This window comes from Cygnus olor, chromosome Z (genome assembly GCF_009769625.2).
Source record: "Cygnus olor isolate bCygOlo1 chromosome Z, bCygOlo1.pri.v2, whole genome shotgun sequence".
NCBI classification, from domain to species: Eukaryota; Metazoa; Chordata; class Aves; order Anseriformes; family Anatidae; genus Cygnus; species Cygnus olor.
The window spans coordinates 36,096,715-36,121,144 of NC_049198.1; the positions used below are offsets into that span (position 1 = coordinate 36,096,715).

At 38.7% G+C, this 24,430-nt stretch overlaps 1 protein-coding gene across 4 annotated transcripts in view; it reads right to left on the minus strand.

The window, feature by feature from the left end:
- Nucleotides 1–23,813, minus strand: part of SLC24A2 (solute carrier family 24 member 2) — a 144,745-nt gene extending 120,932 nt beyond the window's left edge. For all 4 annotated transcript variants that reach the window (XM_040542058.1, XM_040542055.1, XM_040542057.1 and 1 more), the window contains exons 1-2: nucleotides 23,713–23,813; nucleotides 20,872–21,947 (exon numbers count right to left, since the gene is read on the minus strand). In XM_040542058.1, coding sequence (XP_040397992.1) covers nucleotides 20,872–21,804 — 933 coding nt within the window. In that variant the 5' untranslated portion in view covers nucleotides 21,805–21,947; nucleotides 23,713–23,813. The remainder of the gene's footprint in view (nucleotides 1–20,871; nucleotides 21,948–23,712) is intronic.
- Between the last annotated feature and the right edge of the window lie 617 nt (nucleotides 23,814–24,430).

Genomic DNA, 24,430 nt, shown 5'->3' on the forward strand with positions numbered 1-24,430 from the left:
TCTCAGGAAAGAGTGTGAATTCCTGAATTGGTCCAGAGGAAAATAAATAAATAAATATGCCCATTTACCATTTTAGGTGTTCAGGGTAGCATACAGACCAAAACATCAGTCGTCTGGTCAGCCTGGAGGAGAGAAAGCTCAGGGAGACCTCATGATTTTACTTAAGTACCTGACAGGAGGGTGTAACAGGGCCAGGCTTTTCTCTGTGGTGCCCAGGAAAAGGACGGGAAGCAAAAGCACAGATTGAAATACCAGGAATTTCTTCTTAACCTTAGGACTTTTTATTTTATTTATTAATTTTCTAGCTGTGAGGATGGTCAGACACTGGAATACTGTGAAGTCTCCCTCCTTTGGAGATACTTGAATCCCATCAGACATATGGTAGATGACCCTGACTGAGGCACAGTCTCAAGACTGGACAATAGTCAGAGGTGCTGAATGACACAGCATGACTCTAAATGCAGAGCCTCATTAGAGGTACTTCAATTAAAGCTGCTTGTTTAAGTAAGGTTGATTTTGTTGTCCATACTCAGAGGGGCAATATAAATGATGAAGACCATTTGATACAAAAGAAAGCTAAAGACTGAAATTATAAGTCTTGTCTTTCATGCTCCCAAAATATAACTCAAGTGCCTGACTTTCAGAATTTAAGATCTTGAAGTTCAAAATACTGTTACAAGTGTATGCCTGCACTACTTTTTTTTTTTTTTTTTTTTTTTTTCACTACAGCTGGAAACTAAAATCATAATATTTGTGAATAGAGTCTGCCTGATAAAATTACTAATTTATTTGTGTATTTGTGTTTGTATCTGCAACTTTGGCAACTTACTGAAAATCATCCCACATACATCTGGATCTTTGCATCAACTTATTTGTTATACATGATGTACAAGATGACGGGTCTCTGCTGGCATTTATTGCCTTCTGGACTATAGTCTGGATAACTAATTAGCTGCATGGCCAGGTGAAGTAATTATATTTACTTGTTACAAATGGATATAATTACTAGGGAGGAAATGTGATGCCATATTTTTTCCTAACTACTGTGTACATACACTAATTTTCTGTTACTTCGGTCTTAACCAAAACAACCATACCTCTTTTTCCTCCTCTCTAAAAATGAGACGGTAGAGAAAGTGGGAAACTTATCTGGAGAAAATATTTAAGGTCTTTGTTTATCTCCTCTGCTGTTGATGAAGACACATTAGCAGGTTTCTCCTCTGTCCTTTGAGTAGGCTTAGCCAGGACACAGACAGACTTCCAAACCCTTCTCGTGCAAGCCTAGGTGCCTGGATTTGCATTTTACTGCTGATCTTTTCAGCAGAGAAGTTGAACAGGATCTTAAGCCCTATTAGATAAGGATCAAGCAAGCCTGATGAATGTTTTCAGTTTTCAGTTCTTAGCTGAAAAGCCACATATGCCTATCAGGGTATGTAAAAATTGTTCTGTTCTTTCAAAAGTCAGTATCACCACAGAACCAAACACCCTCCAGCATTTTATACCAGCATTGGAAGAGCATACCCTCAGCTAATGAATACCATTTCTTAATAGTCCAGAAACTTTGAGGGAGTGAGGGAGCTTGGATCTAAAAAAAAAAAAAAAAAAAAAAAAAAAAAGGAAAAAAATAGTTTAAAAAGGCTTTTTGTGTATCTAAGTGAAGTGTCTAAGTTGAATCATGCATTTTTACTCCATGTTCTGAAAGAAGGTCACCAGATGGCACTATTACACATTGTCTTTCTGATTTCAGTCTCTTAATACACACTAAAAGTTTTTAATCATGGAAGAACTGGTAGTACGGTTGCTGGTGTAGTATTACATTTATCTGGAGGCAAGTGTGATGAATGGCATATCTGTTTTAGTCTCCCTAACCCTATCAAATTCTTCTAGATGAGTTGTTCTCTGAGAACCAGATGCTCTTTCATAGAATGAAACACACATTACAAAAAAAAAAAAAAAAAAAAAAAAAAAAGGAGAGAGAGAGAAGGGATTGTTCTGCTGTTCTGTTATTTATGGCTCTTTCTGCTCAAGTACTACTGTGCACCTGTAATGGGAACACATCACAGCAGGAATGCACACACATTTGGCTATGCTGATTTCTCTTTTTTGGTAAGTAGAAACCCTCTGCTGTCATTACACACAGAGCAAATGCTCTAGGTGTACTGCAAATATGTCCTTTTCTCAGCTTCTGAGAGAGACCCAGCATATCCAAACTGCATCTTGGACCCAATTAAAATGCATCTCTACACCTATCAGCAAATCACTGCATATGTCAAAGGTGGTATTTGAATTTCTCTCTTGACTATCCTCAGCTCTTCTTTTAACAACATGAGCAGAAATATAAACCTCACTTCTCCTAAATGACATAACACTTACAAATGGTCTGAGCTCTTGATGCATATATTTTATAATATCAGACCATCACTCATTTCTGTGGCTACTGATTTGTGATCCACTGATAAGTGAGTCACCATTAATTCCATAAAGTCTTAGAAGAGGAATTTAGAATACTAATTTAGATTTTCTAATGCTTTAAGGCTGTAGTGTTGATTTTTTTTCTCTGTTTACATATGATTTTTTTGAAACCTTATACAGAGAAATAAACTCAGCAAACTATTATTTAGCTTTCTACATATCCCTGTATACCCATTTTCTGTGAGCTATATTTTGTACTCCAGCAAACTCAGAAGTGGTGAAAACAGGAAAATCAGTCCACAAACATTTAAGAATGTGTCAACTGCCACAAGAATCCCCAAATGGATGATTGGAAGTGCCTCCAACAAATCATAACCACTCCTAAATCATGACCGGCATTTACATGAAAGCAGCATTATTAGAAGTTTACTTTATGAAAAATATATCATCGGCATACTGGCTGCACTGGAGATGCTAACTACCTCTTCAAAGAAAAAGATTGGAAAGCATCCGAAAGATGCCTGTTTCTGCTGATAAGGAAGCCTAAGTTTTCAGTATTGCGTCTAATCTTACTTTCTGATCTCAATAAAACTATTTTTTCCTTGACTACAGTTTGGAGACTTCATGCTGCCCTGGATTTACAATGCCCAAGTGGAACTAACTAGAGCCACTAGGACGGCACTGCCAGCAATCGCCACACAATGCCATCACATGACAAACATTTCTCCTATATTTCTTTTTTTATGTTTTTACACATTTTGCAATGAATAAATTCACCCACTGGACATACAACTTCGTCTGTGCTAGCACCATATTTTGGATGCATACTGAATGAGACAGCAGAATTTTTCCACATTAAATAGTGCTACTTTTACCAGAAATAAAATTCATAAACACAGATATATTCTGCATATATTTCTGCTCACAGAACTGAGCAATTCTGCTCAACACAGAGCTTCGTATTCACCTGATTTAGCTTCATAAACTCAAGTAAGCTGAGGAATTGTGTGCACCCTCAGCGAGTTTGCCGATGACACTGAGCTGTGTGGTGCAGTCGACACCCTGGAAGGAAGGGATGCCATCCAGAGGGACCTGGACAGGCTTGAGAGGTGGGCCTGTGTGAACCTCATGAGGTTCAACAAGGCCAAATGCAAGATCCTGCATCTGGGCTGGGGCAATCCCAAGCACAAATACAGTCTGGGCAGAGAATGGATTGAGAGCAGCCCTGAGGAGAAGGATCTGGAGGTACTGGTTGATGCAATGCTCAATATGAGCCAACAATGTGCACTTGCAGCCCAGAAAGCCAACTGTGTCCTGTACTTAATCAAAGGAATCATGGCCAGCACCTCGAGGGAAGTGATTCTCCCCCTCTTCTCATGAGACCCCACCTGGAGTCCTGTGTTCAGCTCTGGGGCCTCCAGCACAAGAAGGACATGGACCTGTTAGAATGAGTCCAGACGAGGGCCACAAAGCTGATAAAAGGTCTGGAGCACTTCTCTTGTGAAGACAGGCTGAGGAAGTCGGGGTTGTTCAGCCTGGAGGCTTCAGGATGACCTTATAGTGGCCTTCCAGTACCTAAAGGGGGCCTACAGGAATGCTGGGGAAGGACTCTTTGTCAGGGATTGTAGTGATAGGACAAGGGGGAATGGCTTTAAACTAAAAGAGGGTAGGTTTAGATCATATATGAGGAATAAATTCTTTACCATAAGGGTGGTGGGGCACTGAAACAAGTTGCCAAGAAAAATTGTGGATGCCCCATCACCGGAGGTGTTCAAGGCCAGGCTGGATGGGGCTTTGGGCAACCTGGTCTGGTGGGAGGTGTCCCTGCCCATGGCAGGGGGGGTGGAACTGGGTGGGCTTTAAGGTCCCTTCCAACCCAAACAATTCTGTGATTCTATGATTCTAAGATTCTTATGTTAGGAGCATGGTCCACATCCTACAGTAATAATTCTGTTGGCAGGTCTAGGGAAAACAAAAACAAAACAAAACAAAAATTTCTAGCAGAGTTCTTTTTGCTATATGGGGTAATATAGCTTCCTTCCAATACAGGAAGTCAGCAAGGTACAGGATACTATCAAAAGCAATAAAATCCTGCTTCTCTTTTCACAATGTTCACCGCCAGAAAAAAATCTTAATGCTCATCATTTTCTGCACAGAGAATGCTGTGATTATATAAAGTTCTTCTAGCATTCTGAATCTATCCAACACCCATTAAAACCAATGGTGGTATCAAACTATTGCAAACTGAAAGCCAGCCCCATGCAGTTGGTCAGCTCTGTGCAATGTGCAATCCCTGTATGATGTTTGGAGGTGAAAGAGCACATTTTTCTCCTGCTCTTGGCATCAGGAAGTGATTTTCTGTGTTATATTTTACAGGCTGCCAGAATGTGTTTCTTGGCCTATATCTTGGCAAAGAGTGACACAGCAATCTCTACTGCTGACAGCAGCTGGCAAACCTGACACATCAGAACTTAAACAGTAAAATGTTGGGAAAACAGGTAAGTCACAACTCCTAGCCCATAACCTACTGTTTTCCCTTTTTCTCCTTTTGGGTCAGGGATTTGATGCACAAATTGCAGCCTGCAATGGCCCTAAAAGAGGTGAGAGAGCACCATCTGACGCTTGGCATTCACTGTTCCTCTGCACCCCACCCCACCAACTTAGAAAGACCATTCATATCTCAGCTGGGTGCTCAGTAAAGGACAGACAGTAAATTTCATGGCAAATGGATGGTGGTATCACAGAATCACAGAATGGTTGAGGTTGGAAGGGACCTCTAGAGATCATCTAGTCCAACCCCCCTGCTCAAGCAGGGTCACCTAGAGTACGTATGGTACAAAATCTATAGTTACTATGAAACAGCACATGCATAAGAATGAGTTATGGCATCAAATCCTTTATGTAGAAGGAGGAACACTACCTTTTGAAAATACCATTGACTCATTACTTACTTCCTGTCCTTATGCCTTACTCTTACATCGCCATATTGAAACATGATGACATGACAATCAACATCTTGACAGTTCAATGATGGTGTAAAAAAAAAAAAAAAAAAGGCTGGTAGTCAGAACACTGCAACAGGGACAGACAATGCTATACATTTCATGGGGGAAATGCCATTGTTTTCTTGCTACATACAGGTATTGTAACACTGATGATTTTAATGGGTGTTACTAGCAAGGACATTCAGGTGTTTTTTCCAGAAACAAAGATGGCAGGTGTACCATTTTACAAATCTAAGTGAATCTGAGCCATAGAAAATTAAATTATTTCCCCAAATTCAACCATCAAGTCTGAATGAGCCCTGACTGCAATGTGCTTTCCTTTTGTTAAGGGACTATGTGTACATATGCTTTTTCACGGGGCTCTATTCCCTCACTGTACTGTAAAATATTTGAAAACAGCAATTAACAATTAATTGTAAAGAACAAACTTCCAAAGGCAATGCTAAGCAGATGGAGTAAGGACAATGTAATCTGAATTTTCATAATTAACTACTCATTTTTCTTTTGGAGGCTGGAGTTGCAGAATTCTGCTAGCAAGGATTTCCTTGTTATTTTAGGAGTTGTATACAAGTTAATTAATTCATTGTAAATGTTCAGTCATCTGCATTAAAGGCTAATGCAATGAACCAAACTGTTAATTCAACCAATACTGTAATACTCTGGAAGCTAAAATTAATCTCATCAGATGATCCTGAAAAATCTGCTATGAACCATACAAGTTAACAGTCTCTTGTGGCTGCTGTGCCAGTGACTTTTTCTGTAAGTAAAAGATTCACTTAATAGCTTATTTGCCACTTGCACCTCTTTGGAACCGCATGTGATATTTACGTACTGACCAGAGTACTAAGGGAGAAAATGGAACATTCACAGAACAGATTAACACCTGAACAAGCATTTCATTTTGCTTAGTGGCAGAGAAAAGCAAGAATTCTGCATCAAACCTTTCCTGAAGGTAACCCTATGAAAAAGACATCAGGCTGTCACCCTCATCACAAACAGGTGCAATTTCAGGTGGTACGAAAGGGAACAACACCGTGGTATGTATTCAGGCTATCGCAATAAAATCACAGGAGATGGCTTTTCAGACTTCACCAACCTACTGCTGTAGGCGATGCTGAAGATTAATTTTGCCTAATTTCAGGTCAGCAGAGAGGTAATCCTAATAATTAAGATCCAAATCACAGTTTTAAAATGCCCAATACTCTGGACTGATGAAAGAAATAACTTGAGAAGACTATTTATGTAAATCAGGCAGCACAGCTAAGCAGGATGAACCTGAGACCAAGAGCTAGATTCCACAATTGTCTGGTGTCTTGAACTTATCAGCAATTTTGGATGCAGGTCAACTAAATCTGAAAATTAGCCTGCACTTTCATTTCTTGCATACTATCTTTCCATAGGAAGACCAGGTAATTTAGAGGTCCCTCCCAATGTACAACTCACAAAAATGTGCCTCTATGTGTAACAATTAGCTAATTGTAGAGCAGAAAGTTTTTGTTCATTCCAGAAAGTAATTAACTGACTTGACACATATCTAGTCTTCTTTCTAAAAAGATGGACTTCTAGAAATGATGATGGCCATGGTTGTTTCTAGACCTGAGGTGTCTGAGAAAAGACAACACATAGGCACATCTGAACTGCTGAGAGTGTTTCAGATGCAGAGCCTTGCAAGCCCCAAATTTGACTTTCTGTTCAAACTTTCTGTTCAGATACTCATGTAAAAGAAAAGTTAATCTTTCTCTAATAACATGGATTTATCAAGAAATCACCACAGTATCTGTACATTGGCAACTACTGTTATGAGATTTCATTTTTAAGATTAAGACCTACCACTAGACAGGCATTCACATTAAAACATTATTCAAAAATGTACATATTTGAAGCTAAATATTAATAGTAATTAACTCAGAGTACATAGGATTCAAAATACCATCTAGAGATGAAATACAAAACTGATTTTTCTTTAATATTTTACACCTTTAGCATCATGATAGCAATCTACAATATAAGGCAGAAAAATTGTAAGAAGCCCATTCCTCATCCAAGAAACTACATCTAACTGCATCTAGAATTAGAAAGTTAGTTTTCCCATCATTATTCTAGAAAACAAGTGTGTAACTTCTTCTTACGTTGTATACAGAAGATGTGCACATTCACTTTATCAGTTTCAATTATGCATCATTTTAAAGGCAAATCTTTGGGAAATAATGGTTCTTCTTAACAATATTTTATTTCTCAAAATATATCTTCATCTTTCAGAATACCATTCTTGGCTGCTAATAAATATATGCTTTAAAAATTTGCTGTTTAGTGCTGTGTTTTCCTCACGCTTTAAAATAAATGCAGGAGAATAAGATGAAGAAAACAGCTCCAAATCTTAAGGTATTGCCACTTACCAACTAGACTATTATGGGCCCAGCAACAATATAATAATTACTCTGAAATCTATCAATAATCCAAAACCCATCCACATGACTGGACAGATCAGGCTGTGAAACACTGTATGTCCTTTTCCAGTTTAAGTCTAAGGGCATAGAAAGCTGATATAGCCTGTTTTGCTTGTTCTGAGCCTGAAGGACGTTTGTTTGTTAGAGGTGATTTAATATTGAAGGAAAGCAGCTCAGAGGCTTGGAATTATGCAGTGACACAGAGGGATCAGAGAAGCAGCAAGATCATAGTTCTCTGTGTCCTGACTTTTGGGCTTAATTTTACATCCATCAAAATCATCAGCAAAACTTGCCATCAACTTCAAATGTACCTTGTATGCAGCATAGACCTTTCCCTCACAAACAAACAAGCAAAAAATCCCCACACTTTGTGATCATAAAGGTCTATGCTAACAAGTTCATTCAAGTGTAACTTCACTTTTTGCCATAATATTTCCCTAACGTTTTTGAAGGGAGACAGTAATGTTAACAATAAGAATTCTTCAGCAGGAAATCTATTAGCATTTAAATTTTTGGCAAAAATGGCTGCTATAAAGCTTATTGATGCTTAAAAAATAGCGTGCCATTAAAGAAGTACCTAATATATGATATCCAGTTTGTTTGCTAGTTTCCACCAAGCCTCATCACTGCCTTGTTTACCACCTTTCTCTCAGATGACACATGTTCTGCCTTGCATCAAGACCATTTTGCATTCAATATGTTGACCATTATTTTTCTTGTACACAGTAATCCAATCAAGCAAGCAGAATTCCTACAGCTCTCTGTAAAATGTTCTGCAAGGCTTGAAAGTCACAGGTTTCTAAAAAGATTAAATGAAAGAGAGAACCACATCTCAACACTTAGAGCCAAAGCTAAAGCATGAGTTTGCAATTCATGCCTGTTACTGGGCCTACTGCTGTTACTCCAAGATAGAGTTTGTATTTCTTTATGTTCATGTGGGAAATCAACATTTTTTTCTCATAGCCCTTAATGTGAAAGAAGAGGTTGCGTGTTTTTGGAGGCTAAAAAATATAATCAGTAAAATTACTAATAAATTTGCAATATGTGTTCTCACATATTGGTAATTCCCGAAGTAGTCTGTCTACTTTTCAATTACTTTGCTTTAAAAGATTTATGCTTTCTGGGTAGATAGTTTAAGTTGACAAAGTAATACTTTAAATTCATGTTCCAACTTACTGCATAATCTTGCTATATACATATAGCAAATTTTAGATATGGTAATTCCAGCTGTGGTTATTTCCTGTGGATAAAAAGTGGCCTTTTCTCTGTATGAAATGTCACGTAGTAAAGAATAGTGCCCTCAGCCATTCCCGTGCTAGAATCAAGTCCTGATTACCTCACTGGAAAGTAAAAAATCATCTCTCTTCAGTGATGCAAGCCTCCTGTTTTTATCCCTATAGAGGCACAAGATAGCAGGAATTACTAATATGATATATTAAGCTAGAATAAAATATGTTGATAGTTCAGTATGTCACATCTTCAGCCTCAAACAGGAGTGATTTGCTGCTTGGAAGGAGTCCAAATTTAAGGAGAAAATGCAGACATATTTCTATAGACAGCTAGTCTGGGGAAAAGTGAGAAATGTGCTCCTCGGAAATTTTAAATATTTGAGTAAGACTTATGGAAATGGATTACTAGGCAGTTGACTGCTGAAAGGATGTAGAAAGCATGCAAAATACCATCCTTCAAATCTGCAATGTATCTCATTGACCTTTGATATGGTCTACATGGCACTTTTCAGACACGATTATGTGTGCAAACATGCATGTGTGTCTGCACACGTACATATGCACAGTCGATGGTTCCAGCACAGACTGGGAAAGCAACAATTAAAAGTTTACAAAATCACTTCATTATCACATTTAGAAGTAGGATTGTGTGAGGCAGCAAGTAGTAATTTCATCCTGGAAACTGAACAGAAAACAATGGCAAAATTCCTCTAATTTAGTATATAATCATTTTCTGACTAAATTTCAGAGGAATTTTGCCGTTGATTTTGAGTGGGAGGAGACTTAGGTATTTTGTCTGTAATTTCTGCAAAGAAACTGGCTGTGTGTGTTTCAAAGGTGCATGTGTCAAAAATTCATCCTGAACAGAATTCAATACAGATTCAACGTATTCAAGGTATGTACAGATACAACGTATTCAATACAGAGAGTATTTTCATAACTATTTGCATCACTGTGACATTTAAACATCCATCCAAGATGAAGCCTTCCAAAAGGATGTGCCTCCATCCAGAAACATTCTAAATTAATACAAGAGTATAACAGATAAATAAGATGAATACTCAGAATGAAGCAGAAAAAGAGGAATATTTAAATAGCAATAAAATTATACAAAAACAAACATTGGCTGCTATATAGAAGGATGCTTTTAAATTACTTCAGGTGACTGGTTTAAAAATGTGTAAGTAAAAATAATATGAACTATTTCTAACTTTTTTTCCCTACTCATGGACAAAGCAGTTTCTGGAGTTTTGAATTATTTTTTTCTATTCAAACATATTTTTGTTATAAAATTTTAACTAGGAAATGGCTTGGTGACTGTGCCAGTACCAACCTGGTAGAAACAAAAAGGATTTGATTGGCAATTTGATAAGAGCTTGCACCACAAATTAATTAAATAACAAAATTAACACTTCATTAATCCCAAAAGAGGTGCTCATCCTCTATCCTTACAAACCCCACAGACTTCATCCTTGTCCCTCAGGCAAAAGCCTATGTAAGTGGACAGGTCTCAAACCATTCCCCAGAGGTCATCGAGCACAGGCTGTGACAGCAGACATGCCTCCTTCTTAGTGCTCTATATCCGCTAGAGCAGTTTTACAGCAATGTGAGAGGGTGAAAAGTTAACACTAGCTGGTTACGCAATAAATGTCACTGGTAATACCATTGACTTCAGACTCGACTCCCAGCAGTAAGCAGTTAAGAGGTGATAAAGCAGGATTAATCCCTGAGCAAAATTTATGATCTTCAGTGGAGAGTGCAGTATGAATACCCTGGTATCTTTATTCTTCCTTGAACAAGAAATAGTTTTGCACTAACCTGTTTTTTTTCCTTAAGCGTAGCACTTCAAAGGGGTGTTAATACAATCACATATACAGCTTTAAGCCTGTTCTCACACACTCATCCTAAAATAAACCTTCAATGGTATCGAGGATGGTAGAATAGTAATGGAATAATGCAAAGTACAGTAACTGATCAGTAGCTATTCTTTGAGCTGCCCTAATAAAATTGCCTCTGACAGGGACAGGAAGATTGCCCAAAGTGAGCCACTGCTGACAAAGACAGAGAAGTAGTTACGCAGCCAGGTAAAGCTACTTTGGAGACAATGTGAGCTCTGAGTCCTTCACCTGCTGTTGAAACAAGTACATGATCACATCTTAAAACTTTCATTGCCCTCCCAGGTACATGGGGTTCAACCCTACTACCAGTAAGGCAATAGCTGTTTTTCCAAGATTACATTCTTTCATTTCCTCTTTTCAGATAGAAACACATGTAGACCAAGAAAAAATCACCAGTGACGGCAAATAGTGACTGTATTTCCTCAAAGTAACAGAGACTGTGTATGAAATAATGAAATATGTGGTAATGTACTATGATTTATTTTTTTTTTCTGTGAAATGTAATATTTGCCAAAAGTATCCCCTAATGCTGCTCTAACTAGGATTTTCAATTTGCTAGTAACAATGACCTGCACTTAGCAATACAATTGCAAGCATTTAACACAGAGAAGTTCACCATAAAAACAAGCTTAACCAAAACTGTCTAGTCTGTCTGTTTTCCCAAATAGGAAAATAGAGCACCAAGCCTACAGTTTTGACTTAGGTCCTACTGTACAATGATGTTCCTTTCTGTTGGATACACTACCAACTGGTATTTGCTCAGATCTAATGCTAGATCATATAAAGTAATAAATTATTTCTTTAAATTTTCTTGGACATGTATGTGGAATAAATAATCAGCAACTCAGTGAAAGCTTGGATGGTTGGAAAAGGACTGACAGTATGCTAATTATATAGAACGGTAAGCATATATCAATGTACATAAAATTATGTACATGATGAATCATATGCCTCTTCCCAGGCACTTTGAATGGCATTTATCTTTTTCCACCATGAGCTACTGAGGAGAGGAACTGTGATTTCATAGAGTCGTCTAAGCACCCAGTGTGATGGAGACCAGATTATCATCTCAGTACTTTGATAACCAATTCAATAGCAGTTAAAATATTTTGTGTCTGCATTAGAACAATGTAGAATCAAGAGTTCTGTAAGAAGAGGTCTAAGCTAAGCATTACTAATTTTGTCCTGATAAAGGAGGCTAGTAATTTCAAAGGGAAGAATTAAATGAGACCAGCTCTCACCCTGCGACACATAACAGCTGATCTGTGCACAATCAATTTATGACAGTTATCTGATTTTGCTTTATTTTCCCATTTTAGGTTCTAAAAAGCTGCCAGTCCCAAGAAAGAGTTTGAATCTCAAGATTCTGCTGCATAGCTTAATGGATGCAGACATAAAGTTAAACAATAAAAAGTGATACTTAAGTAAGAACTGATTCAAATGCAATGGAATAAGGCTAGTCTAGTTAAGGAAACACCGCTCTTTATTCTACAGAATTACTAACACCACACTAGTGCATAGTTTGCAGTTTAGGCAAAACACAGTAGATGACTGGGGAGAAATTTAAGTCTTATTCCTTACATTTAATTTTCTTTTATAAATAACAACAAAGGTCTCTAAATAGATAAGAGATGCTTTAATAATTGTTACAGCTATTGTAGCTGTAACTTTCATACTCATCTCTAACACATCCTCCCATCTGTGATATACAAATGTACATCTGTATATCTCTTGTATAAAACACTGCCAATATGCATTGGGCTTGAATAGTCTTAAAGTGTAAGCTTTCAGACTTCCTTTGTCTGCTCTCCTGACTAAAATTAGATTTTGGATTTCTGAAAAGACTGTGGAAAGCTTTTCTGAAGTTGTTCAGGTTTTGAATTTTGAAACAACAGTACAGTTGTACAATCAGAAAGCACTCACTGTGCTTTTTACTTTTTTTGCTTGTACCAAAGAGGTAATCATTTAGTAAAGGTCCAAATCCCACATTGCCTTACACCATCTTCATAAAATATTCAAATGTCCAACCTGAAGTAACAGAGAACAGGAACCCAGACTGTTCACTTTTGGTTTAATGCTGTCAAAAGCTTTCTGCACAGAAGGTCCTTAATTTTTATGGTTAAGCCTGGCTTTTAACAAATACCAGACAAGTGGGACACATAACTTACTTTTAAGAACCCACCTGATCATTACTTTTCTCTACTTCCACATCATTTTTGTTATGGGGCTTTCTTCAAGACAAACATACTATGTATACAGTAACAAATTCAAATTAGGTATAATCTTATTCTACTGTTACAGAAGCAAAATGGCTCAGTTCTTGGAAGCAATTTCAGAAAGAGAAAGAATTCAAAAAGGGGTTGTTCCCATACATTTACGGTTAGTACTGGAATACTAACTCGTGCTAAAAAATGCAACAAAAACTCAGAATATTAGCAGCACAGAAGCACTTCATCAATTTTTGGCATCACCTACTTTTTTGGCACCCAGGCCACATACTACTGACTACCTTGGGAGTATTACCATTCAGAAGAACTAAGGCCACTCTAAAGTGTGTTGTGCCCAAAAACTCACCCTATGCTGGCAACCTCAGTCTTGCAACAACCACTGCCCTTGAGGCACCTTCCACCTCACATAGTTTAGAAAAGACAGGATTCCCCTCTAAAAATATGGTGCTCGATATTGCTTTTTCATAGAATCATCTAGGTTGGAAAAGACCTTCAAGATCATCAAGTCCAAACATCATCCTGACCTACCAAGTCCCATGTGTAAACCATATCCCTCAGAGACACATCCACGGGTCTCTTAAATACCTCCAGGGATGGGGACTTGACCACTTCCCTATGCAGCCCGATCCAATGCTTGACCATGCTCTCTGTGAATAAATTCTTTGTAATACCCAATATAAGGTGCTGATCTCTTCTCTCTGATAACCAGTGATAGGACTCAATGGCATGAATCCACATCAGTGCAAGTTCATATTGGATACTAGGAAAAACTTCTTCACCAAGAGGGTGGTCGGCCACTGAAGCAGGCTCCCCAGGGAAGCGGCCGCAGCACCAAGCCTGCCAGAGTTCAAGAAGTGTTCAGACAGTGCTCTTAGATGTATGATTTAATTTTTTGGTGGTCATGTGCAGAGCCTGGAGTTGGACTCAATGATCCTTGTATGTCCCTTCCCACTCTAGATATTCAATGATTCTATGAATCTAAACCTCCCTGGACACAACTTGAGACCACTTCCTCCTGTCTTAGCACTTGTCACTGGAGAAAAGGGACCATCACCCTCCTTGCTGCAGCCTCCTTTTAGGTAGTTGGAGAGAGTGGTGAAGTCTCCCCTCAGACTTCTCTTCTCCAGACTAAACAACCCCTCTGCTGCTGCTTATAAGTCTTGTTTTCTACTCTCTTCTCCAGCTTCGTTGCTCTTCTTTGCATGTGCTTGAGCAACTCAATACCCTTCTTGTAGTGAGAGGCCCAAAACCAAACACTACATTTGAGGTAAATTCCCACCAGGGCCACATACAAGGAGACAATCACTTTCCTAGTCCTGCTGGTCACACTGTTTCTGATGCAGGCCAGGAAGACATAGGCCTTCATGGTTACCTGGACACACTGGTTAAAATAGGGCCAGAAAAAGTAGGAAAGTCAGATGTGCCTAGCCACCCAACTTTTATACAGTGAGCAGAGCACTCACTACATAAGGTGAGTAGTGAACAGGGGAGATCTGCACATAATTGAATAAAAATTGAGCACTCTCGCCACCAGAGCCTGAAGAGTTTGTAAAAAAAAAAATAAAAATACTAAATTTAAAGCTTTAAATCTTAGCCTGGGAGGTAAATCTGGAGAACCAGCTCAGGCAAAATAAGTAGAGGAATGTGGGTTATATGGAAAAGCAGTACCATAGTGCTCCATCTGGGTCTGATATTTCTGAGCAAGAACAGAAGCAAACCTACAGCATCAGAATATCTTTGTTGAAAAGTGAAGCTCCTTCAGAGTTTAAATATCATAAAGAATGCAGACATTTTGAGGACCAGTATTCTGATATTGGGGTTGAAATTCCACCTACAGTCTCCCACATCCTCTTGAGGATCTGGACCAAAGTAATCAAGACTGAGATGACAGAAGGAAAAGCACTTATATGCTTCCCAGACTTTGAGAGAGCATTTTTTTTTTCTTTTATTACACTTTCTAGCACAGAGGATTCAATCACATCTGGAGTTCTAAAAGACTGCATGGTGAAAATTTGTCAACACAGCTGGTTTTATGCAGCCTCTAAGAAGTATTGCCTGACTTCTTTTTAATTACACATGCTTTTTATTTTAAACTGCATTGATAGATATGTTTTCCCCTTGCTGTTAAAGATGGCAGGATTTTACTCTTCCTTTTCCTAGCTTAATCAACAAAGGTTGCTTAATCAATCTTAATGGATGGCCATAATTTAAGAGCATTTAACCTGTTTGGCATTTCCATGCTGTCATTTTCTGCTCTTTACCAGGACAAATACATACAAAACCAAGAAATTCAAATGGTGGAAATCACTGTAATCATTGATTTGTCCTCAATAAATTACTGATAGGTGCTAAAATAAACTGAAAATTGTATCAGTTTCACTGTAGTAATGGTTGCATATATAATGTGTAAGGCTTTAGGTATGTTAGTGATAACCCTAATTTGCATCAACAGCTCTAATGCTCAAGGCAAATTAAATAACATTTACTGCTAGTGGACTAACATCCACAGAAGTAACTTGGAAGTTTTTAAGATAAGAAATAACAAATAAAATATAGTACAAAAATAGGCTTTTATCAAAACAAAACGTACAAGAATTGTGATGATGTACAAGTTCTAAATAAGTACATGTCACAATTCATCCATCCTTTATATATTAGAATGAAGGATCCAGATACTCATAGCTCTATATTTACATATGTGCTTGCAGGAGCAGACCAACTGAGAAATGTCTGTAGAATAAAGCTCCAAACTTTCTATGAAATACGAAACACCACTTTAAAAAAAAAAAAAAAAGTATTTTGTTGGTGGTTAGAGAAGAAAGGGTATTCTATAGATAGAGCTGCAGCTACCAGGTCTGCGGATTCAGCAAGAAGCCCTGAAAAGGAACTGTTCAGCAGTTCAAAACAACTACAATGAACTCAGACCTCTTGCAAATTCCAGCTTTTCGTTAATGTACGCATGTGGCACTAATAAAGCCAGCAAGTAGAGAACTACCTAAAAATAGTGCTAACAGTCTTTCCTTTAGAATGCAAATACTGCCATTAAATACAATGTCGCAACACTTGGGATCGGTATGGATTTTAAAATAACACACACAAGCTATTCAGGTTTCTTAAGATAACAAAATTGGCAATAAAATAATGTCAAACTATGTCTTGTTGGTAAAAATATCTTGTTTTCTGAATGCAGTCTTCTGTAAATGTGAAATAAAAAAAAATAATAAAACAAAACATAACTGGCTTGTACATACCATAAGTTATTTAATTAAACAGTAATCTCAGTGAAACAGATGTCATTGCACAATATCCTTGTTCCACTCTCATTCTGTTCTCCTAGCTGCCAAACAGAACTGTTTTGAGCTATTTACTGAGTGATCAGATTCAAGTATTTTTGTGATGATCTCCATGCTACATTAAAGGAAAAAGTACTTAAAAAATGAAATCTCACATAATGTTTTATTGTGATTTAATTTACTCAACATGCTTTTGCCATTAGAGACTACCAAGATAAGACTGAGGCTTTTACCAGAAAGTCAGAAAAAGCCTTATTTTTAACTACTTAACTTTGTACTTCAGTTCTCTCAGTTTTCTTCTTCCTGTCCCTCATACAGTTTCAACATTCTGTTTTTAAACACCTTCACACATCTGAGGAGGACATAGAATTATCACCAAAGTTTCCTTCCCAGATCCCAAAATTCATCTGTTCTTGTAGCTCAGGTTGGAAGGGACTTTTGGAGGGCATAGTACAACATAGATTGGAACGGACTTTTGGAGTATCTGGTGGTGGGATTGCACCACCTATTGTAGGGCAAGTTCAGGTCAGTCCACAGAGCTCAGTGACACTTGTCAAGGATCCACATTGGACTGCATGTACTACCCTATGTTGTAGAACTTGGCTGTCTGTTTTTTATCCTGTCCTTTCATAGTATCTTGCTTCTTCATCCTTCCTTCTTCTTTTTTCCACCCTTGTCACATCGATCTCTGGAGTTCATTAGTATCAAACTGCTATTAGACTTCCTTAGGAGTGGGGTAGGGCAGGAGATTAGCCACAGTTCAAACAAAACCATGCAGCAAGACCAAACCAACTATAAATGTAAAAAAACAACCAACCAAACAAACAAACGTACTCTGATCTCATTAGTGTCATCAAACTGTTGCCAAAAATCCAGTTACCAGCTTTTTCTCAACTTGTACTCTTTTAAGAATCTAAACAGTACTTGATTGAAAGCTTGTGCAGGAAAATAGTGAGCACAATGAAATGCACATTGAGCATTCAATATGCATTCACATTTGTACAAGTAACTGATGCACAAAATGAAATAACTTTAGAAAAAGTAGGCAAGTTTGAATACATGCGGAATTTAATTAAAAAAAAAAAAAAACAACCTTTAATTCTCAAATATGGGAGAGAAAGGAATCTAAAAAACATCTAGAGATATGTACGCATTCTGGCAAGCCCGTGAATACATATACAACACATGATGGCTAAGATGAAAAATCATTTCTTATTTAAGACCTTTTCTCATGGAAAATATTTTGCTGACTGTGAATCTTCCTTCAACCTTTCAAGAAAAAATATAATAAAAGTACTGAAATTAATATCAAAATGCATTTTAATATCCCCAAAGGTTTTTCACCTGCTCAGATTTTTGCTCTTCAATACTAGTTTGCCAGTGAGCCACCTAACCCTTCAACTCTCCAGCATTATGTTGCCTTATTTAGACCTCTCAGCTTTGTTGAGCTGCTTTCAGATTACAATACAACATCTTAAAGATAGATACGGCAATAATGTTTTTAGCAGACCACTTGCCTCTTTAGCAACAGCAGAATCAATAATGGATAGGCAAAAGTAGTACGGGTTAGACAAAAGAACAGAATTTTCTATACATTCTCGAAATTAAGTTCTTTCAAGGCAACCTAACCCACAGATTCCAGATCTGCCTAGCAAATCTCTGTCCTAACAGGGTGTAAAAATGTGAAAATGTTTCTGTTAGAAATAATTGAGACTGGAAAGTTTGCATTTGAAATACTAATTTGATTATACACGATTTGATTCTGCATGGATATAGCACATTCTTGATGACTGAGAGCAATCTAGGTTAACACTGCAGAAAACACAGTCCAAAAGCCAAGACTATCACTTCTGCAGTGGTTCTAATTCCCACTAGTTATGAAATAGGACATGCTGCATTCACTACTAGGCTCCAAATCTCAAACTACAGAAATGTTTTATTCTTTGCTTTAGGCAACAACTTTAAAGCTGAACATCCTACGCATTTCATCATAACATTTTTGTGTTTGTTTGTTTTTCAGAATACAGAGCTTTAGGGAGATTGTTTCCAAAGAACATCATCCGTGACATCCTTGCTATCAGAAAATTAGTTCATTCATCCTACTAAATTCTGTTCAACTGAATACTCATTCATAATAAGTTATAATTCAGAATGTTAGCCAAGTATTCAAAAATATGTCTTTACAGTATGGCTTATTAAAAGAAATACATAGTCCGATACCTTCAGAAGCTACTTTTCAGCAGGAGGCAGAAAATACATGTTAGGTAAATTGTAATAAAATTAGAGCAATTCTTTCACCGCCCTCTACTACTCAGTGATTTACAAATAAATGATTTTATTATTTTAATTAACTTGAGATCAACTCATGAAAGATATCTTCATGGAACACAAGACACAAGTCTTGAGTTTTTAACAAAAGTATACAGTTTTCAGATTTTCCATCCCCAGCTGATTGTGCACCTGTAACAGGAATACGTGCACCTATAACAGGAATAAACTCTAAGTAATTAACATATCAAACAATAAATGAGTTTTCCAAAAGTGAACGGACTTGACTTTTTTAAAGTCAAAGTACTTAAAGCATTTATTCAATGTGAAAATATCCTATGTTCAATTTGACTTACAAATACTTTATTCTTCTGTTCGTTTGAAAACAATTGAACGTTTACCATAGTATGTAGCTATTTTACTCAGCTCCATAGCCTAGCAAGCCCAACACAGTTGATTTGCATATTGACTATTGTTTAAGATCAGTTATAAATTCACACGTCCTGCAAATCCAGTTGCTGTACAGATGATAGTAGATTAATTGATTACTGTTGTTTCATAAACCATTGTCTCTTCCTATTATTACACACCTTTAGCACAAAATGTGGAAGTACAACGCACCATGAAATACTGCATTATTCAGCACCCAACTAATGCAGTTAAAGAAGCATTTCATTCATTAGGGCAAATAGTTTGTTGGTGTTCACTCTTCATTTTCTTTCAAAATCCCAATTACACACTTTGAGAAAGATAAAGATGAGCATGCTGATTTTCAAAGAAGAATGGGACAAAAAGGAAAATATGAAAGTAGAAGAAAGTATACCAAATGTGTGTCAAATTTGGTTAGAAACTTTTTTTTTTTTTAATTATTATTATTATTTTTAAAGGGAGAGAGAGGAAATGTTATGTCTTTATTTTGATGGTTTTTTTCAGTGGTTTCAGTCCTAACACTGAAAGCACCTGTCTGTACTGTTAAAATATCAATACCTGTCTTCAAAGTTCTTCATATAGGCAGAATCATCAGTATTCTGTAAGTCACAGGCAGGTAGCCTCTCTCTTGTGTTATAGGAGCTCAGTCTCTCTGTCCTTCCGTTCATATGTCTGTATGCTTATGCCACCAGATTGTCTCTTCTGAAGCACTGATACGGGGATGTTAAAAGAAAGAAACCAGAGTGAACTGTTCCCTGATACTCTGAGCAATTACCAGATTAAACAAAACAAAACAAAACAAACGAACAAAAACACTTACCTGACGAATAACCCTATTGTCATATAAAACAAGGCATTTTGATTTCAGTATTAAACTTTCAATTAACAGTGTCTGCAAACATAAGTATTTATGGGTTCCACTTCAAGTGTCCTTTAAATATAGCCTCTTTTAAGAAGGGATCTGTTTAAGAGACGGTAACTGCTGAAGACCCACTGAGCCCCACTGCGCACAAATTCCCTTCTTTACTCATGGCCAAGTATGGGGCCAAAAATTAGTTTGCTTAGTTGCAAATACTATGAAAGGAAAACCATCCCAATTAAACAGCCGACTCTGCCATTATGATCACTGTTTTTCCAGAGATATTTTTTCACATAATTGCCACTAATTACAACTGGAAGTTAGTATTTTATATCAACATCGGTAGATTAAAAAAATAACTTTATATATTGCTCCAAGTGCATTTGCTTTTTTGAGGAAGAAAGTGCATTAACAGCCTTTAAAAAGCCAGATTTAGTCCTGAGATACACCACAGCTATTGCTACTGCTGAATCCAAAAGCTTGGGGAAAACAAAAACTGTTTTATCTCGGACCTCATCAATGTGGCAAAATGCTGAATATAGGTTTATGTCTTTTGCTGGCATTTTGTCTTGCCCTGTGTGCAATTCAGATCACTCTGAAGTTAAAAGCTATTGATTTACTAGAAAGCTACCTCATGTTTTATATTTTCGATCTTATTGGACTGATTAAACAAAAAGACCTTTTAGCAAAGCACAGAACTTCTTATATTGCTTATTGTACTGTATTTGGGTACTTTACAACAAAGAAGGACTCAGCATTTATAAGAGCACTATTACATATATGCTCATTAAAAATTGACCAACCTTTCCTTCAGCATCTGCTGCTGTAACCTTCTCAACCTTGTTCCTGTTCAAAAATTTTTTCACCAATTCTTCTACTTGAACGTTGAACTTCATGAAAGTCACATAGCAAAAATATGCTGTCAGGAGCGTTAAGCTTTCCCACCACATGATTAAGTTATCCAGAAAAAAAATGATTAGCAAGATCAAGTCAACAATGTAAAACGACACATCTCGAAAGAGTGGCCACCAAGTAAGGTTCAAGATCTCTCTAGAAAATAAAGCACACATTCCAATAACAAACAGGATATTGAACACGGCAGATCCCACTATTGTCCCAATGCCAACATTGCTGTGGGATATAAACACTCCTATTAAAGAAGTGAAGAGTTCTGGGGCCGAGCCACCAGCAGCCATAAAGGTTGCCCCTGCCACATCATCAGATATACTCAGCTTTTCAGTGATGACAGTCAAGGAAGGAACGAAGAACTCATCACAGACTATGGCTAAGGCTATGAACATATAAATCATTCCAATCACATGGAGGATCACTGCACCCTTTCTTCTTTCTTCAAGAGAGAATAGGTCCTCTGGGTACTCTCCCTTGGCATGATCTGTTGCATTGCCATGCTCGGCTTCATATTTCATGGAAGTAGGTGGATCTGGAGCACTGTCTTCATTCTGTTCCTTGAAATCCAACAGAGTTCTTTGGTGACCATGCGCCTGCTTTTGGCTATCTAGGCTACTGGCCAACACCTTGCTATGTAGTTCCGTCTTGAAAAAGGCACTAATTGAAAGAGAGAAAGTACTAATGGCCACTACACTCACAAGAAGCCCTATTATTCTTATCAGTCTTAGTTTTTTCCTAACGTTCTGGTGCTGTTTGCAACCAAACAGTGGTTCCTTCAAACACCACTCCTCCAAGATACTAACAACAGTTTTTTTGTAATGAGCCATTGTGTGTTCTTTGTGAGATGCTCAGGGAATCAGATGGAGTGTTTCTTCATACTTTTCTCCAGCTTTGAAGGTAAAGGTGTTTTAAAGGTTCTCCCACCATCAAGTATTTTTATTCTTCAGAGGAAGTATTTTCTTCATTCATGCTAAAAAGGACAAGCAGGTATCATTAACATTAGTAAAACAGCATGCAGTTAGAAGCTTCTAAAAAAGTAATTTACAGACTTGGTTAAATTTAGAATTTAAAGCAGAATGTTACTGGCTGTAACATAATACCCTGGCTCATCCCATCAGACACAGCAACAGCATGTTTGTTTCAGCAGCAACCTGGTGGATAAAAGTCTATCAATACTCAGATCACTTTATGCCTCTCAAAAGCCACTGCTCAGCATTAGGTCTCGGCTGATGACAAAAAGTCCTAGTGGAAAGTAAAAACTGTCCCCAGATGTTGTGTAAAAAAATGAAAAAACTGCTATTCTACCGGCTACAACAAAGATTATCACCTTCTGCAATTACTTTCTACTATGACCATGTAACATTCAAATCCCAAATGCAGGGGCAGTAATGTATGAAAAAGCAATCAAAGTGTTACAAGCATCTCATCAGACCTCTATGCACCTGAAGCAGTATTAACTGAAATGTTATGTGTGCATAGAGCCGGTCATTGATGTGTGGGTAAGACACTAAACTGTTGGAACAGGATCAAAATGAAGATCTAACACAACCGCAGCTTCTTTAATTTCCCCTGCAAAATCTACCCAAGTTTACAGAAGGAATTCAATTTCCTTAGATCAGACCTAGGACACTAGCTCGGACTGGCTAACACAAATTTTTCATTCAACTCTGTTTTTGTTTTGATTTATGCCACATATTCTGTTACAAAAGTAGGAAGTTACAAAGAATACTCCTGTGGTTAAGTATCTTTTAACAGCGCCCGTCTTACAGATCGTGTTACAGAAAATACTTTAAGTTTACACAAGATTTGACCCTGAAATTTTGAGAATGAAACTGTGGGAGGACTACTCATGTACACCAGAGCTATTAGCATGACATTACTTCTAATACAGGAAAAAGCTGATGCATGATAACAGGTGCCTTGATTACTTAATTTGAAAAATATAATGCAGAAATCAGTTATACATGCATTATGCATAGTAAGTTGCATTTCTTAGGATGCAAAATATAAAATAATTTATAAATAAAATTGATTATCAGTAGTATGTATTATTCTGCAAAAATACTTTGTTACACCACTTATTCAAGGCATTTGCAGTAAAAGCTGAATACTGAAGAATATTCAAGATACTGATTTTGTATTCTCAGATAGAGAATTGCAACTATTATACACAGTTACCTACACAAAAGTTACGCAGTCACCTGCAGCTTTTCCTGTTTTTTTTACGCACAGCTCCCATGCTAAGATGTCATAGAGACATACTTCATCTGCAAGGCGCAGCACCGCAGCTTTTTATTTTCCACCTGAGAGTTACCGCTCACGAGCCTGCCGTAAAAACACTGAACAGGGTGGGCAGCGCACCCTTGGCGGCGGAGGGGCCGACCCCCCGGCATCCCGATAAATCACGACAGGGGGCAGCTCGCCCCGGAGGGCGCACGGCGGCTCCCAGCCGGGGGGCTCCCCGCGCCCCCTGCCCTGCCGCAGCGCCTCGCCTCACTTAACCCAACTTCGCACCGCTCCGCGCCCCAAAAACTTTTCTCCTCCCCAAAGCGGGGAGCCTGCCTAGCCCAGGAAGCATCCCCCCAAGGGCTCCAGTGCCGGCGAGCAGCGGCGCTGCCCCCTCCCGTCCCCTCTGCGGCCGAGCATCACCCCCAGGGGCGCCCGTCCGGGAAGCGGGGACCCCGCGCCTCCCGCAGCCGCAGCCCCGGCCCCGGCCCGAGCACGGCGGCGCTCACCCCAAGGTGCGCTGCGCTCCGCACCGCCACCAGCCCCGGCTCCGTCTCGGGCATCGGCGGCCCCTCGCCGCGCTGTCTGCGGCGGGCGGCGGCCGCGGGACCCGCCCCGCCCCGCCCCGCCCCGCCCCGCACAGGCGGGGCAGGCAGCGGACCGCCCCCGCCCCGGGATGCTGGGGGTGTCTGGGTGCCCCCCCGCGACCCCCGGCCGGGGGCAGTTTGGGGTGGCGGCAGGGGAAGGGTGGGGAGGGCGCCGTGCCCCCCCCGCGGCTGGGTTAGGCGGGGGTGAATAACGCTGAGCCTTAAGGAGAGGGGTGGGTTTATAAAGGCAGCGTCTCCTCATCAGCGCGCCCCTTGTTCCCAATGTTGTGCGGAGGGAGGTCAGGAAATGAGGGAAAAGCACGCTGCATTTTGGTCCTGGTGCTGAGGAAGGAGACGTGTCCACTGGTATTTAGTAATCGTTGGTGATGTACTCGGGGACAGAAATGTCCTTAAACTGCATTTCAAAGTTGGCTCAGAGGAAAACAAAGAGGCACCAAACACCCAAGAAAACAGGGGAAGTTTGGATCCAGAACTTTCCTTTCTGTTTTGGCCCTCATCTCATCAGCCATATCCCCCATAAATTGTGGTTTGCTAATTGATTCAAGATTCAAACACAGTGGAAGTGCTGCAATGCCTCTGTATCACAGCTGGTTCCTGGTGCTACGTGCTGTAGATCCAC